General features: G+C 37.9%; 1 protein-coding gene across 6 annotated transcripts in view; it reads right to left on the bottom strand.

Annotated features, from left to right (window-relative positions):
* Positions 1–2,687: 2,687 nt before the first annotated feature.
* The window catches only part of PRRG1 (proline rich and Gla domain 1), a 63,506-nt gene continuing 48,177 nt past the window's right edge, over positions 2,688–18,016 (bottom strand). For all 6 annotated transcript variants that reach the window (XM_043505572.1, XM_043505573.1, XM_038386926.2 and 3 more), the window contains 2 exons: positions 16,676–16,836; positions 2,688–5,843 (listed from right to left, as the gene is read on the bottom strand). In XM_043505572.1, coding sequence (XP_043361507.1) covers positions 5,322–5,843; positions 16,676–16,836 — 683 coding nt within the window. In that variant the 3' untranslated portion in view covers positions 2,688–5,321. The remainder of the gene's footprint in view (positions 5,844–16,675; positions 16,837–18,016) is intronic.

The raw sequence follows: 18,016 nt of genomic DNA, 5'->3' as shown, positions 1-18,016 counted from the left end.
TGAGTGTTTAAATATTGTCTACAAGTTAGATGTTGACAAAGTGGAAGGAATTCACAAAAAAGTTTAATAGTAGGGGGGAGGAAAACAGTTTTGATAAAATTGTTAAAGGGTGCTGGCTGATGGCAACATTTGTGTAAGAGTCCATATCTTTTTGCTGTTGGCCAAAAGTGTGTGTGTGTGGGGGGGGGGAGTCGTTGTAGAGAATTCTGTCAGGGAACACTGCTGTCCTTTAATATTGGCAAGGATCAGTGTGGGAGGTGTCTACTTTAGCATTACAAATGAAAGCCACAGATAGATTTTTGCATTAAAGATTGCAATCAGACAGACAATCATCAGTCAACCACCTGCCTCTTCCCCCACTGCCCTCCCATAGGAAGGGACCCTTCCAGGGCATCATCCATTGTGCCTCCAAACCCAGGAAATAAGACGGGCACTTTCTAGATACAATGTGTGTGCAGAGAGGGGAGGTGGTGGTGACCAAGCAGGCAAGGCAAGGGGATACAGGGAATAGGTGACCACACAATGCCTCACTTAGCCTAGTGCTATATTATCTTTTTAAACAGCACCGGTAGCTCCCCTTGACCCTAGAGCAGCTGCAACGAGTGGAAGGCTGTAGCAGCAGACTAACCATGAAGAAATGATACCAGGAACAGGGGTACCAGGGGTGAAAGTGAGCCGGTATGGGCTAGTATTACGTACCGGTAAGAACACGCACCAGCCCATACCCAGCTCACATTAAAGCATTGCCATGGCAGTGCTTTAATGTCCTTGCCCCTTTTGCCCCACCCCGGTAAGTGGCCTCAGTTACTTTCACCCCGAGGGGTACCATGAATCAGAGCTGGTGCAGAGGCAAAAGGCCTCCATGCAAATGGCCCAGGAATCTGCTTATACTGCAGGGGGCACATCGCAGTTCACAGAAATAGTCAGGGAGGATTCATCGTACTTAGCTCACTGCCACAGATTCCCCCTCCCACAATGGGAAAGGATAATCCAGCCCAAGGTGATGGTACACAGTCCTTTGAGTTGGGTGTGAGAAAAATCTCTTATAGGCAGATGGAAACAAAACTCTGATAAACAAAAATTTATGAAGCTTCCAAAATGTGATCAAGCAAAGGCCATTTTTAAAAGGGATTGGGGCGGGGGGGAGATGGACAGCAGGTTATATAAAGGATAACTTAATTTTAATACACAATGTACCAAGACAGTATAGGGAGGGAAAATATTGAAAGTGTTCTGAAATTAAAAACAGACTTTTCCAGATTGCTTAAGAAACTTTCAACTGAGTTGAGACTCTCTAGATTACTTAAAGCAGGAATGTACAAGATGTTTTTGGAGGGACTATCTTAAGCTCAAAATTGTTTCGTTAATTGTTACTCACCACTCCGTCAGCAACTTATCTCCAAAAGAAAAATACAATCACTGAAGGTCAGAGCATTTGATTTCAGCACAAGAGGAAACAGATTTACATCTTTTGGCAAAGCTCAATGCTCAGCTACACTAAGGCAAGTCAATCAAGTGGGTATGCAGCAGTGATGAGCAAGTAGTGAAATAGGATAGATGCTTCTGGATAAATCTGATTTTTTAAAAAAAATCAGAAAGCAGCACTTGAATATGTACAAGGTTCACATTATACATAAGAGTAATAAAAAAAATCATCCACCTTGACTTAGAACTGCAGAGAACAATGTTTGAACCAGAATGCATCAGTATACGTAACTCAGTATGACTATTTGATTTTTTTTTTATAGGCATTGAGTTCATACTAGTTAAATCAGATAATGTACAGTCTTAGGGTCTCAATTCCTACAAGTCAGTTGTGCAAATTTAGCCAAATGTTTAACTGGCCATGTGCATGCACCATAGCTGAAGCTGATTTGTGTACATTCATTATAAAACTGTTCAAATTGTAGGCCTATTAAAAAAACAAAACATCCCCCCCCCCACAAAATAAAACCCCACTGAATGTCCACAGGATCAAGAATAATTAGATATTATTTGCTTTAAATATAGGAAGGATTGGAGAACACAGTAACATTTCCTCCACTCAAATGGGTACAGAAACATGACAGAAAAATTCTGCTCCCACCTAGAACATGAGTCACCAAACACTCAGGGGTGGAATTTTGACATGCATACCCCCAACAATTCCATCATATCCCAACTTTTCCATCCCTTCCTCTCCTGTTTCAAAGATTATTTGACACAGCTCAAAGCAATGTTCATGTGGGGGGGAAGTGTTAAAATAAGTAACTGGTCCACATCCATGTAGTCACTTATACATTCTTTGTAGTTTCATGATTTACTGGTTTGCACCTTTGTCATGATCATTTATTGCAGGTCTGTATTGTGTGTTGATGTAGTTCTCAAATTTTGGTAGATCTGCTCAGGCCTCCAGATAGTTTCCTTGCTTGTAAAATATGCCAGAGAGAAAAGTCTCCATTCTCTCTCTGAATATTGCTCCAGCTGGCCACTGTTATAAGATACTGTATGTTTTTATATTTCATATATACATACATACACACACAAATTTAAAAATTCTAGTTCTTCCGTTTTAAAATTAATTAGCTTAAAATTTGATATAAAACAATTTTCATCAAGATGAGAGATCATGGAAATTAATACAGCACCTCTGTTATAGAAATCAATGTTATTTTATTCCAACTGCACAGAATTGATACAGGCATTAAAAGGATTTAAGAATAGCTTTATTTAGCATGCCAAAAACATTAACAAAAAATCTTCTATAAACATAAGCAAAATGTTTAAATACCATAATTTAATGTAAACCAGATCTTTAAAAAATATTTAATACTGTAATCAAATACGTTATTTACACGCAGTGAAGATGGAACTACCTCCCCACAGGTGTCCAAAATTAAACAATCTCTAAATCATCTGATTTCCATAATTTCTTAAACAAGTCACCCATCTCCATGTTGGTCATTAGTAAACAAATCATTTTAGTTCTGTACAAGATTCACCTCTCAGTGTTACAGTCAAAGCAGGGAGTGCAATACCCTGAATTTTCTGGCAGTCAGTCAAGACAGTACTGCATGTTCTTACTTTTAAACATTCAGAGAGGTAAGGCTGTAAATCATACCATCACATTTATTGCGGGACAATGTAATTACAATTGAAGAAAAAGTAGAAGCTATATTTTGAAAAAATAAAGCTTTATAAGAACCACTACAAGACAAATTGTCATTTTAATCAGATCAGAAAGGCCAAGCATAAAATAAAAGTTAGATAATTTGTTACATTTAAATCGAACCCTTAACTTTTAAAGCTAAAAAAATAATTTTTGTAATTTGGAATCATTCCAGCAAACGAGAAAAAGCACGTATTGTCTTAGCAGAGGAAAGAACATTTTAAATGACTGCTTTATGCAAAGTTTTTTTTTTTTTAGCCATGTAAATTGCATTAACTGAGACTTTTGGCCAGTGAATTTAAAATTGTGCTTGTGTGGAGTCTTCAATTAACAGCATAGTTATCAAAAATCACTGCGAACATTTGATCTCTTTATTTCAAAGGACAAGCATTATTTCTTTATTGCAAAAAATATCTGCATGATGTTGCAACACATTTTAGTTCAGAACATTAGATAATTAAAATAGGGGTTTGGCTGGCTCAAGAGACTGGTAGTGGAATACTGAACATTACAACTTTCAGTCATTGGCATAAATCCAGAGCAGACTGGAAATGACCAGAGATTATCTGACAACTGCTTAATGGTCTATGTGAAATGAGTGATCACCATGCATTTCGTAGGGGAAAGAAAGCCACATAAATAAAAGACACTATTGCAACTGGCAGCCTGTTGGCAGGCTCAGAAGAGACTGCTATTTGTGTTGGCATGAAGAGTAAACTATGATCATCCCCTTCTAGGCGGTTTCTGCATGTCAGTAATGAGGCACACTGGTTTGGTACTGTGTACCCAGAGGCAGTGCATTAACTGTTCTGCAGTGCAGAGGGAACTTTAATTTCTAGAGCTGTCAATCTAGTACTTTTCACAAGAACTGAATTCACTTAAAGGGAAAAAAAAAATCAGATGTTCCAGAAACAAGATATCATCATAAACAGGACTAGCTGTTCCCCTCTATTCGACATTGGTGAGGCCTCATCTGGAGTACTATATCCAGTTTTGGGCCCCACACTACAAGAAGGATGTGGAAAAATTGGAAAACGTCCAGTGGAGGGCAACAAAAATGATTAGGGGACTGGAACACATGACTTATGAGGAGAGGCTGAGGGAACTGGGATTGTTTAGTCTGCGGAAGAAAAGAATGAGGGGGGAGTTGATAGTTGCTTTCAACTACCGGAAAGGGGGTTCCAAAGAGGATGGATCTAGACTGTTCTCAGTGGTAGCAGATGACAGAACAAGGAGTAATGGTCTCAAGTTGCAGTGGGGGAGGTTTAGGTTGGATATTAGGAAGAACTTTTTCACCAGGAGGGTGGTGAAGCACTGGAATAGGTTACCTAGGGAGGTGGTGGAATCTCCTTCCTTAGAAGCTTTAAGGTCAGGCTTGACACTGCCCTGGCTGGGATGATTTAGTTGGGGATTGGTGCTGCTTTGAGCAGGGGATTGGACTAGATGACCTCCTGAGGTCCCTTCCAACCCTGATATTCTATGATTCTATGACTAGCTGGAGGGAAGGATGGAGAACAGAGGGGATAAGAACATTAGGCTATCGTTTTTTCCAACTGCAAAATTCACTTAATTACTGCCCTCTGTACAAATACAGCTGATGTGTTCCAAAATATCTTAGTCTCACTTACTGCAATCCCTTAAGTATCATATTTAAACTGGGTGAATATGCTATGTTGATGTTTGTTCACACATACAAATACTTCTCAGCCTTCCAAGGCCCAAGTGTAGGATACAATGTGTGACAAAGACCCTAAATGAAAGAAAATATTCATGCAAGAAACTTAAAATGCTGTAGGACAGGGCCCTTTGGTTTAAATAACTTTCTCTCACCAGTGTTAGATTCTGATGTAAATAATTTTCACCACTAAAAGGGAGGTGTCATCAAATGTGTGTGGAACGTAGGCAACATTCAGAATAAAATAAAATGACAACCCTCAAAACTGAGGGACATTTGAGAGGTATGCACAGAAGACCACATTTGTACCTGCTTCATGCTCTCAGTATGGATTCCCCATCTTTAAAACTGCCATGGGAACACACGCAGAGGGAACAAAACAGGGCAGAGGTACACAGTATGAGTCCATTAAATTATATAAACGGTAGTAAGCTGCAATAAAGTGCTACAAAATTCTCTTATTAGTAATTTTTAAAAGTTGCTCATATTTTTCCTGCTTTACTTAATACTGGTGACAACAGGAGGTACTGCAAAAGCACTCGCTGAACTGGAGTTTACAATGTCTTCATACTGTGGGGGTGGATCTAAGTGATGCTCCATTTCATTTCTTATGCTGGCTTCGGCAGTGGCTTCCTCGTATGAAGGAGGAGGGTCACCGTTTGACAGCCTTGTTGATATTGAGTCTGAACGTCCATCCGGAGAGCCCAAATATCCCGGAGACAGCCCACTGCCTTCATACATTTCTTCCTGTGGGGAATGAACAATGCTGAGCGGCTGGGGAAGAGGACTTCTACCATCAGTCACAGCATTATCACCAATGGCTTCGCGGGCTCCCCTATGCATGTATACAGACTGTCTACGGATTTTCTTTTTAAACAGGCATCTCCATGTGAGAAATATGATAAGGAGGATAACAAAAAGGCCAATGATTAATGGAAATGCGAGGTAAAATGAATACCAATTATGTCCTTTGTTACTTTCTCCCTGGAGTCCATTTGGGTAGCCTTTCCAGAACTCCCTCTAAAACAGCAAGACAGAATAAATCAGAAGCTATTAAAAATAAATTATTTTAACTGGTCTATTTTCAATAACAAAATTGAAGCAAAGTGTTTTGGCTTTCAATAAATGACCACCTAGATCTTTCATTGGTGCAGATATTGTATAAAAAAAAGTTTCCTGACTTCTTTCTGGAGGCATCGCTGAGTTTGAGTTTTTTTAAGCTACCTAACTCCTCACATTTCTGTATCAGCACTTAATAGTCACAAACCTACATTAGAGATAGGAATGGATTAGAAAAATAATCTGAATTGATTTTAGATAATTTGTGAATGCAAAAACTCAAAGTCAGATCTATTTTTGGAATTAAAGATTATTAAATTACTTTGACAGAGAAACATTGTCAGAATGATTGATTATTTTGACCCAGCATAACTATGCTGTACGATCATCCTAACACTCAGACTTTTCCACCCTCTGGATTATAAAATAGCTGTCAGCTATTTATAGCTAAACATAGCTTTTGCAATATATGGATAACCATATGACATATACTCAAAATAGTCCAGAAAACTTGTTCTCAGGTAAAAGATAGACGAATCAACGCAGTAGTGGAAATATGAATGAGGGGGAAAAATTAAAAATGAAATGACATCAGTACTTTAAGATAATTTGTTATGTTATTAATATTTCAAAATTACAATAGCTATTACAAAAGCATCAAGAAGCCCCAGTCGGGATCAGGGTCTCATTGTTTTAGGTGCTAAACAAGGATAATATAGGAAAATATGCCTCCTGTCCTAGAGAGCTTTTCCGCTCCCTGTATCATATGAAGTAGCAACGGTATTATGCATAGTTAATATAGACCAAATGTAAAATACAGATAAAGTTATGTAAACCTTGTCCCTTTGTTTCAGACAAATAAGGTTAGTAAACATCAATTATATTCTGTGCTTGGAGAAAACAAAATCCTCCAATAAACAAACAAACAAACAAACAAACAGGTATCTACATGCTACATAAACAAATCCTGTGCTCAGTATAAAATATGAAGTGATATTTTTAATATACATAACACTTCACATAAATTTAGACTTGAAATCAGACGAAGGTTTTTAACCATCAGAGGAGTGAAGTTTTGGAATAACCTTCCAAGGGAAGCAGTGGGGGCAAAAGATCTATCTGGTTTTAAGATTCTACTCGATAAGTTTATGGAGGAGATGGTATGATGGGATAATGGGATTTTGGTAAGTAATTGATCTTTAAATATTCAGGGTAAATAGGCCAAATCCCCTGAGATGGGATATTAGATGGATGGGATCTGATTTACTATAGAAAATTCTTTCCTGGGTATCTGGCTGGTGAATGTTGCCCATGTGCTCAGGGTTTGGCTGATTGCCATGTTTGGGGTCGGGAGGGAGTTTTCCTCCAGGGCAGATTGGAGAGGCCCTGGAGGTTTTTTTGCCTTCCTCTGTAGCATGGGGCATGGTTGACTGGAGGGAGGCTTCTCTGCTCCTTGAAGTTTTGAACCATGATTTGAGGACTTCAATAGCTCAGACATGGGTGAGGTTTTTCATAGGAGTGGTGGGTGACATTCTGTGGCCTGCGCTGTGCAGGAGGTCGGACTAGATGATCAGAGTGGTCCCTTCTGACCTTAGTATCTATGAATCTATGAAATTACATCACTCTACACATTCTTAAACCTAGCACTAAAAAAAACAAACACACACAAACAAGAGAAAAGGAGTACTTGTGGCACCTTAGAGACTAACAAATTTATTAGAGCATAAGCTTTCGTGAGCTACAGCTCACTTCATCGGATGAAGTGAGCTGTAGCTCACGAAAGCTTATGCTCTAATAAATTTGTTAGTCTCTAAGGTGCCACAAGTACTCCTTTTCTTTTTGCGAATACAGACTAACACGGCTGCTACTCTGAAACCTGTCACAAACAAGAGACTTAGGGTTTATTTAGGCAATGTATTAGAAGTGCAAAAAAAGCCATCTTAACTGATCTTTTCAAAGGTAAACTCTACACTTGGACATTTATCTTATTAGCACAATACAATTCCACCATTCTCACAAGGTAATAGTTTTATGAACACATGCATCAGTAACTAACAATGCAACAATCATTTCTGTCTTCAGGAAAAAGTCTATCATTCATTCTATCGATCACATACATAAAGAAATCTAGGGTTCCTTTTAAATATAATCTCTGAAAATCTAGTTAAGACTAGATTACAAAATAAGGAGATTCTTGGACAATTGGGGGGGAGAGTTAAAAAAAACACAGATATATCAAAGAGGCAACTACTAGCTTAGTCCACATTTTTAGGCAATAGGGTTATACATATCCCTTCCCCCAATATTTAATATGATCCAGAAGTGGTTTTTTTAAAATCATGTTCATTCCTTTGCCTTTTCAACATGGCAAAATTTGACATATCCCCACAATTTCAAGATTTCAACATCTTAATTAGGTCTGTAAAGCATCTCTGTTTCATAAGATGTGGTCCAATATCATCTAAGTAAAGCCATATAGCATGGATTTCAAATGAGGGAAGAATCTTAACATACCAAATGCATTTTTTAAAATTAAAATTACTTGAAAAAAATCACATCTATACCACAGTAAAAATGCAGACCCCATACAAAACAACTCTGTTGAAATGTCTGGAGATTCTGGAAGGCATTGTCAGTGGGACACTTGGGAAAGCGGAAGAGCATTACTGTAGGAAAGGGATAGGTTAGCTGGGTGGGATCATATCTGGAACAAAGCTGATGAGGAAGTGGACAGGGACTGCAAAGGGATAGCTGAACAAAGAACCTCATTCTTGGCACATAATACCTTTTCTGACAAAAGTGCTGGTTTCAGAAAAGGTTCCTCCTCCCCCAACTCCTTCTCTTTGTTTTGTGTTCCTTAATCAGAAAGCTATTATCTTTAAAAAGCAAGTTAATAACATGAATACTTAAAATACTATGCTGAAAGCAGATTATGAAAACGGCAAGGTAGAGCTCCATGTTTACTGCAATCCAGTGACTCCCACTTTATGCATGCTCAGTTTGCAAGATTCTTCGTCCTAACTTCACTACTGAAATCCACCTGGGGTCTGAAAATCAAGCTGGATTCTTTCCTTTCTTACACAGCACCACTAGTAATAAAATTTCTGCTGGCCAAATAACACCTTTAGGGAGACTTGTGTCCTCCCCCACCCCCCCGGGCCCTCAATCTATTTCAGGGGGGCACAGATCAGCATTCACATCACATTCCCAGTCAGTACCTGGTGCAGGCTGAGGAAGCTAATGATCCAACCAGCACGTTATGCATATGCTAAGAAGAATCTGGTTCAGATACAACTGACTAGAACTTTAGCTGGAACTAAGTCAATCATTCACTAGAAGACGACCGTTATTATTATTTATTTGTATTAGAACCCAGCTTTGTGTCTGATCATTCTGTTGCCTAAGCAGTGAAGTGGTAAAAGCTTATTTTGGCACTAGAGACAGGAAGTCTGACTCTGAAACCACAGAGCAGATGTGTTGAGTAAGAAGCTGCCATTTTTAGGTAGCCACTTTGTAGAACACAGCAGCACTTTAGGTGAATATAAGTTAGGTTTTTTGGAGTTAATTTATTTATTTTAAAAATGTTAGGTGCTGTAGAAACAGATTACAAAATCATATATGCTTTCCAGTATAAGGACATAGAGTTAATACATTTTATTGCCACTTATAAGCATTTTAATAGTTTTCAAGTATTTTTTCATCTCTAAGATGTGCCTGCTACAGGACCTGTTTTTGTGGCTCTTCAGAATGCTGGGAAGCCAGTATATCTCCTGTTTATTCCCTCAAATAGAGAAGCAGCAGCAAAGCTAGTTCCTCTTCATCCTCTCCAGAGAGGCAGGCAGTTGGCTTGGGGTGCAGGAGGATGAGGATATCTATGGGGTTTCTGTCCAACTGGAGAGGTGTGTGGAGAGCTTCAGCTAACTTAAGAGTTTAAGCTGCTTTAAAGGACATATGGTGATTTATCATCTGTTTTAGCCTAGGCACACTCTAAATTATCTTAAAGCTTAAAAAGAGTCTGACAAGGTTCCTTCCCCACTCTGAAATCGAGTGTACAGATGTGGGGACCTGCATGAAAGGCCCCCTAAGCTTATTCTTACCAGTTTAGGTTAAAAACTTCCCCCAGGTACAAACTTTGCCTTGTCCTTGAACCCTATGCTGCCACCACCAAGCGTTTTAAACAAAGAACAGGGAAAGATACCACTTGGAGACGTCTTCCCCCAAAATATCCCCCCCAAGTCCTACACCCCCTTTCCTGGGGAAGGCTTGATAAGAATCCTCACCAGTTTGTACAGGTGAACACAGATCCAAACCCTGGATCTTAAGAACAATAAAAAAATCAATCCGGTTCTTAAAAGAAGAATTTTAATTCAAGAAAAGGTAAAAGAATCACCTCTGTAAAATCAGGATGGTAAATACCTTACAGGGTAGTCAGATTCAAAACAGAGAATCCCTCTAGGCAAAACCTTAGGTTACAAAAGACACAAAAACAGGAATATACATTCCATCAAGCACAGCTTATTTTTACCAGCCATTAAACAAAAGAAAATTAACGCATTTTCTAGCTAGATTACTTATAGATTACTTATTAACTTTACAGGAGTTGTAAGGCTACATTCCTGATCTGTTCCTGGCAAAAGCATCACACAGGCAGATCAAACCCTTTGTCCCCCCCCCTCCAGATTTGAAAGAATCTTGTCCCCTCATTGGCCATTTTGGGTCAGGTGCCCAGCGGGGTTACCTTAGCTTCTTAACCCTTTAAAGGTGAAAGGGTTTTACCTCTGGCCAGGAGGGATTTTATAGCACTGTATACAGAAAGGTGGTTACCCTTCCCTTTATATTTATGACAGAGTCCCTCAAAGCTAAAGCTCTTCAGCTCTGTGAAACCGAAATTCTGTGCATAAATGAAATATTTGAAAGTTCAAGAATACTTAACAAAATTTCCAATTTGTAAAAAAAATTCCTTAAGTAATTATTTCTACCTTTCTTCCCCAGTATTGCCAATTAAATTGCTTGCCAGCAAAAGTTTTTTTTAAATAGCTTACATCTCAGAGGGAAAAAGTCCATATTTTTCCTTGGAGGTTTCCTTTCCAAAAACCATGGTGAGCAGGCCTGAACATCCTTAGTGCTAAGCTCCAAAAAGATTTCATCTCAACAAGATAGAAGTTTAAGATTATGGGCTTCACACAGGGCAAAGTTATTTGGGCTTGTTAGATAAGAGGTCTGATTAGATCATCATAATAGTCCTTTCTGGCCTTAAATCTATTAATTGAGGTTTGTTATAGGGAGGATTGTACCAAAAATTTTAGAAACATCTGACCCCGTTGCTGATGAGTTTCTTGCTATTCACCTCTAGAATAGTGATACAGAAGGACTGTACGTTGCAGAAATTGAAAAGTCTTTAAATCTGCTTTTGTTTCACAAGACAGCAATACTTTAATATCCAAGTGGAGACAAGGATCACTAATCAAGAAGAAAAAACTCAATTAAAAATACCACAAACTAGTTCTCATGCAGCACTTTTCATCTCTAGATCTCAAAGCAAAAAGAAGGTAAGTATCTTTGTCCCCATTTTACTGATAGGGAAATGGTGGCACAGAGGGGTGGAATGACTTGCTCAAGTCAGAAGATCACTTCAATTGGAGGAAAATGCAAAAAGCCAAAAACAGGGAGGCACCTAAGTGATATTTTTAGAGCCCAAGGGTTCTCGTGAATTGCTAGAAAAGCAGGAGAAATAAAAACAAAATATTTGTAGACTTGGTACAGCTAAGAAAAAAAATTAAAAGAATAGTTTAAAAGCTGGAAAACGTAAGTAATTGCTACTTGCAACACAAGCCCATCTTAAGAAATTTTCTTTTAATACACGAAATAATTTCATTGGTGTGATTTAGAAAGGATACATTGAGCAACCATTTGTTTTCAATCACTGCAGCATTCATAGCTTTGACACACTAGGATTACTTTCACACTCCTAAAAGGATAGCAAATGTTATGCTAGTTAGGCCACAGAATCAGGTAACTGTGATGGAAAAGGCCAATTTAAGATACTTCTGCCAACGCAAGCTTGTTCTGTGCAATTCCTATTGCCTAGACAAGTCTAATTTTAAGTGTCTCAAGGGATTGAAACTGCATCATTCATAGATAAAGTTGTGTCTAAGACTGGACATTTGACTGGTCCAAAAATAATTGGTTAATTCACCAGTCAAATATTGTCAAAGATAGTCAAATATTTTAAAGCACTAATTTATTCGCATAGTAACAATGCTAACAAAAAAAAGAGTAAGACTTCATGGTCTCTAAAGGGCTTAGTCTTAGACAGACACTTATGCCTAATTACAAAAATCAGGTTACTTAGCAATTATTTTAACTCAGAAAAATGGAAACACCAATGAAATGAAGTTCTAAAAATGAAAGAATTATCTTTTTTAGTAATGTTAGGTTAGCATTGAAATATGAATGTTAAAGTTACAAAAGAAAAAAATAAAATTAAACAGAAATAAAACAAGCCCATAGCAACTATAAAAGAAAAAGTCATTTCTAAATGCACTTATGCTAGGCAGGCAGCAAGCCAACTCATCAAGCAGCTTAATGGCTGTGCATCTTTTCTCTTTGTTTTGGGAGAGGAAGTTCAATGACTGTGAAGCTGCCTCCCCCTCCCCAACTCCCCTCTGAGTTAATTTTTGAATGTTTGTCTAGTCAGTGTAGACTGTAAACTCTTCAGGGCAGGGACCATGTCTTAAACTTGTTTAGTGTCTTATGAAAACTGCCAAGTATATTTATGGCCTGGTATACAAAGACAGTTTATTCTAGAAGATCCCAGCCAACCAAGATGCTCAGCTTTCAATTAGTTCAATTTTTTCTCAACAGGTTGTATTAGAATGCAGTAAAATGAATGATCAAGACATTTAAGTAGGCTTGCTAACAGATGGCACCATAATGCATCAAAAAGGTAGGCTGTGGTCAAACAGGCAATCAATTGACATTATGTGACTGGTCAACCAACTGGCTTGTCCAGCCTACTTGTGACCAATTGGTAGATTTAAATTAAAAGTATCTGAAAGAATGAGATTCTAATACTTCACTATCAATATAACTGTCACTCACAGAGTAGGCCCCCTGTACATTAAATTGATGCCGACACAGTGAGCTGTTGACTCTCCATGACAATGTTAAAACCATTAATAAAGTAGTGCTGAGAACTTCCATCTTAAGGCGCTACTGTATTTTGGCAACATACCAGCTACAAATCACTGCCAGTCAATGCTTTGACTTTTATAAAGGCAAAATCATAAGATCCCAATCAGAAAAGCATTCTGTATTCAATACTTGGAGTATGTGAACAAAATGATAGTGTGACTAAGCACTTCAGTCATTTGGTTTTTTAAAAATTTTCTTCAATCTGCGATTATAGTAGAACTATATATTGAAGTTCAACATACTGTATTATACATAGATCTCTGTAGTATTAGATATTTACACAGTGTTAATGATTAGTCTGAAAGCCAATATGAAAGGCCACATCTGATACTGAGAAATACTATTTTGGGTAGATGCTTTCAAACACTGCTTATATAGAACTCAGCCATGCAGCTGACATTGCTTTCTGAAAAACTTAATTTAAATGTTCAAAGTTTTCCACAATTAAAGATTTTTTTAAATCCGCTGGAATGTAGCAATTCAGATGCATGTGGCATAATTTCAATCAAAATACCTGAAATTAACAGAAATAAAATGAATTACAATGCTGCAATCATGCCATGACATTGTGCATTATTCTGTAATTATGTCTCAAAACGTCCTTGAGCCTAAGAATTTTAAAGCCACACAAAGCTTTGCTGTTTCTACGGGCCAGAGGTGTTGATAATCAATTATGCCTAAAATGGCCTGAGCAGTCTCATTCATAGATCAACTTTAAGTTTTGTCTGTACTTATTTTTTCCTCCTAGTTACCAGAAAACATTTTCAGCATATCATAATATAGACAGTCTCTTCTGTTCATTTATAACCCCATTCAAAGACCGAGGTACATCAATGTTAAAGCCCTCTCTGGCTATACATGTTTAAGATAAACGATAAAGCTGCTATTGTAAGATCAGCCTTTTAAAAATGCACCAGAAGTAGATCAAGGCACCACAACACTTGCATTATAGAACTCCACTGGGCACACAAGACCACAACAGAAGGAACTCTAACAAGCCTATGTTACGGCTACAGTAGCCAAGAGATCCTACTTCTTCCCATCAAAGTAGGGATTGTAAATTGCTTTATCTGTATGGATTGCCACCACTCAACTCCAGGACAAAGTAACCATTCACTGCATGGAACAGGCTTTCTTCACTTCAATAAGACAGGCTCAATCAGTTTATTAAGTCAAAAGGCAAGACAGAACACGAAAAGAAAGTCATACATTACTCTCTCTAGGAAGCAGTCTCACAGCATTACACATCACACCATAGAGCTGCTTCAAAATATGCTTTCAAGCTCACTTATATTTATACCAGACGTGTTTATGACTGATAGAAAAATTCCACAAATTCCACTTTATCACCACAGACCTTACACTTCTTCTCTTATCTAGCTCCGTAAGTTTTACGAGACATAAAGGAGTCTGTACAAACCAGACTCAGCACAGATAATCCATACCTAGTAGACTGCATATTTTGCAAGTCTCAGCAGGACATACACCTTGTTATTCCTGACATATAAAGAATATGGATTGCAACAGTTTAACTACAAATGAATTTCCACAATAAAGCTTAGCATGAGTAGAAACCATTTTGGGGGATACAGTTCATAGTTTTTCAACCTCTGAAGAAAGCATTTGAGAATATAGGATATACCCTACTTGTTTACTACTAACTACTTTCTTATCTTAGAGCTTGTCCACACTACTGCTTAAGTTAATGTAAGAAAAAGCCTGAATGATGCAAGTTACATTGACCTAAGCACGGTCTACGCCAACGCTAAATTGGCAGGAGATGCTCTCCTGCTGACATAGCTTCTGCCTTTTGTTGAAGTGGAGTAATTATGCTGATGGAGAGCGCGCTCTCGTCGGCATAGCACATCTTCATCAGACCAGCTACAGCGGACCAATGAAGCGTGGTAGTGTAGACTAGCCCTTAGTTGCATACCATACCTTACCCAGTCAAATACGCAGTTAGAGGAAAAAGTAACTTACATTTCTGGTTAATAAATCTGTTTGCAAGAGCCAATTTCACAGTCCTTATTACAATTTCATTCCTTTTATGGAAAAACTGCAGCATCAGCGTTTTATATATAGCTTCACAAGCATTAGTTTTTCACTTCATCTTTGATATAGCCATAAAGCATTATGGGACTCGGGATCAGTTTGGTCAATACTGAGAAGATGATTCCTCCCTCTCAAAATCTGGCCCAGACACAAGAGGTCCCGGAAGCACTGAAGGAAATTCCTACCTGTTTTGCCAAAAAAGATTCTATGGGAGACTGAAAATACCACAAAAATGAAACCAGATCAACTATGAGGTAAAGTGCTTTTAATCAGACTGTATAAAACTGAATTATAAAGGTGTTTTTAAACACACACACACAGTTAGTTAGAAGGAATGATCTTTGTTAAAGACACAACCTCCTGACCCTTCATTGAGTGGCTAAGAAAATTCCCATTCCAGTCCTACATTTTTCCAAGGAGACCACCAGGAATGGTATGTTTAAGATAAAATAAGTAGCTAGAAAAATGTGCAGAGAAAGCTAAAACATAGGATTCCTTTATAAACTGCACAGAGAAAAGGTGAGGAGGAATTAAGGCATCTAATACCTGGCTGTACGATTTCCTGCAAATGCATATGACAGAAGGATAACTTTTTAAAATATGGGCCAGAAAACTATATAGTGGTTGTTATCCACTCCACTATAAAATGTCAACTTCCTTGTTAACCTTATATTCTATCCCAAAAAATTCTTCCCAGTTTCATCCATTTCTATAGGGAACTCAAGGGATGTATCTTTCCTATCTTGATGCATTCTGAAAATACTGTACTTCAAACATTATAGTAGCCAACATACCATGGTCAGAGACTGCGCACACTGTTTTTATTTGTTGCATGCAGCTTAAATTAAGATTCTGGGCCAATTGCTTTATAAGTGACAGCTGCAAGACATACTCCTTTCTAACTGGTTTTAATCAAAGATGTCATCTAATCATAGAAATGTAGGCTGGAAGGGACCTCCAGGTGGGTATCTGTATGCCCTGAACAGTAACAGTCATTCTGGCATACACCAGACCTCTATTTACAGACTTTCACCCTGATCCTGCAACGAATTATGCATAAACAGCTCCTGCTCCGGCACAGAACCTCATTCAAATTAATGGGGCTCTGCCCATGTGCAAGGCACTGCTAGATCAGGCCCTTATTCTTTCAAGGTTTTACATAGGTGGTGCTTAACAAGTACTCTGTTGGAGTGCAGCTGCTAGTTTCAGGAAAGCCACTTCAATTCTGCTTGTTTTTAGAATAAGTTTGTCTTTACTGGGTACTCTGCATTTCAACTGCTCTCTCTCGTGGCTTTAAATGCATGATTTAAATAAGATGTTCGTGGCATGCACATTCATTCTCTTCCCCTCCATAGAGGAATATCCTGTTTAATATCTTAAAGAGTGTGGAGCAGCTTACTAGTTTTGTCACAATGCATTTAGTAAAAATGAATAAGCTACGACATGTAGTGCAATGTAGGAAAGCTGGAGGCCACTAAGCACACACTTAAGCTTGCATTAAGTAATTCAATTATTAAAAAAAAGCAACAAAAAAACCCCTAACTTACTGTCTTCTCATCGTTTTCAAAAGCTTCTCTTGCTTCCTCATAGGTACAGATTTCTTCGCTGCATTCACGCTCTATGTTTCCTTGCTTTATCTCTTCCAAAAATCCATTGGCTCTTGGGTATCTTTTTAACACAGAGTTGGCTTTGTTTTCTGTTAGGAACACTGAAAAGATGGAGAACAGAAAGATCACCTCTGAAAATATTGTATGGATACATTCCCAAAAGTTCAGAATAAAACTGCCCAAAAGAAAATGTTTGTTGTCTGGAGAGAGATTTTTCAAAGCATTCTCTTATGTATATATATATATATTATATATATATATATATGAAGGCTCCTCCAGTGTTACTGGCTATTAAAAATACTTTTGCATAGACTTCCGAGCATTATAGGTACTATCCCAAAGATTGTTTAAGTGCAACCACAGGCCCTCACTCAGCACAGCATCCCTATTCAGAACACTTAAGCTCATGTTTAACAAACTCTGAAGTCAATGGGACTTAAGCACATGTATAAGCACCATCCTGATTAAAGATGAACTTAAGAACCCACTTAAATGCTTCCTTTCAGGGCTACAGGGAGCAAATGGTACATGGCTGTGAACTCTGCCTCCAAAAAGTACTTATGACTACATGGGGGCATCATTTCTGAAATTCTCACAAGCGTTATAAATATGTTTCTGTGTAATACCTAGTGAGAATCACACTCCAGAATGGCTGATGAAATTGAAGGTCTACACATTCTCTTATGCAACATTGAACTTTGCAAGCTACCATGGCATTAAAGAAACTCCAACCGTACCTATAACATTTAAGTTATATTTTAGTTTGTTCAACTTGAGCAGTGTACTTCTTTCCAAGTAAATCTTTAGGTTCTGGAGTAGCAAAAATGTGTGCAATTTCCTTTTAAAATAATATTAAATATTAAAGTGAATATTAAACCCCAAGATACCAAAAAGACAGTATGAAATCGCACGTGAATCGAATATTTACACACAAAAATAAACCAGTTAGATGCAAGACAGGAATTTACATATGCAAATGCACAATTAGCAAGCAATCTCAGTAACTGTGCGCACAAGTTAAAATAAATTGGACATGAGATCCTGATTGAGAATCAGTCCTTAAGGCAATTTGAAGCACAAATACAAGATCCAGCTTTTTCTGCTGACATTCCCTACTGTTCTACACCACAAGCTAACAGCAAAATAGAGTTTACAAAAACCATTATCCAGCTGAAGTGTGTGACACTGCAAGTTTCACTTTTCTATCATTCTAAAAAACAATATAGTGTGGAAAACCAGAGAACAGGAAAGAAAAGACAACAGTCATTCATTAGGAATTTG

The sequence above is a fragment of the Dermochelys coriacea genome, chromosome 1, assembly GCF_009764565.3.
Source record: "Dermochelys coriacea isolate rDerCor1 chromosome 1, rDerCor1.pri.v4, whole genome shotgun sequence".
NCBI lineage: Eukaryota > Metazoa > Chordata > Testudines > Dermochelyidae > Dermochelys > Dermochelys coriacea.
Note: the sequence above shows the minus strand (reverse complement) of the source record. Positions and strands in the feature narration are given on the sequence as shown.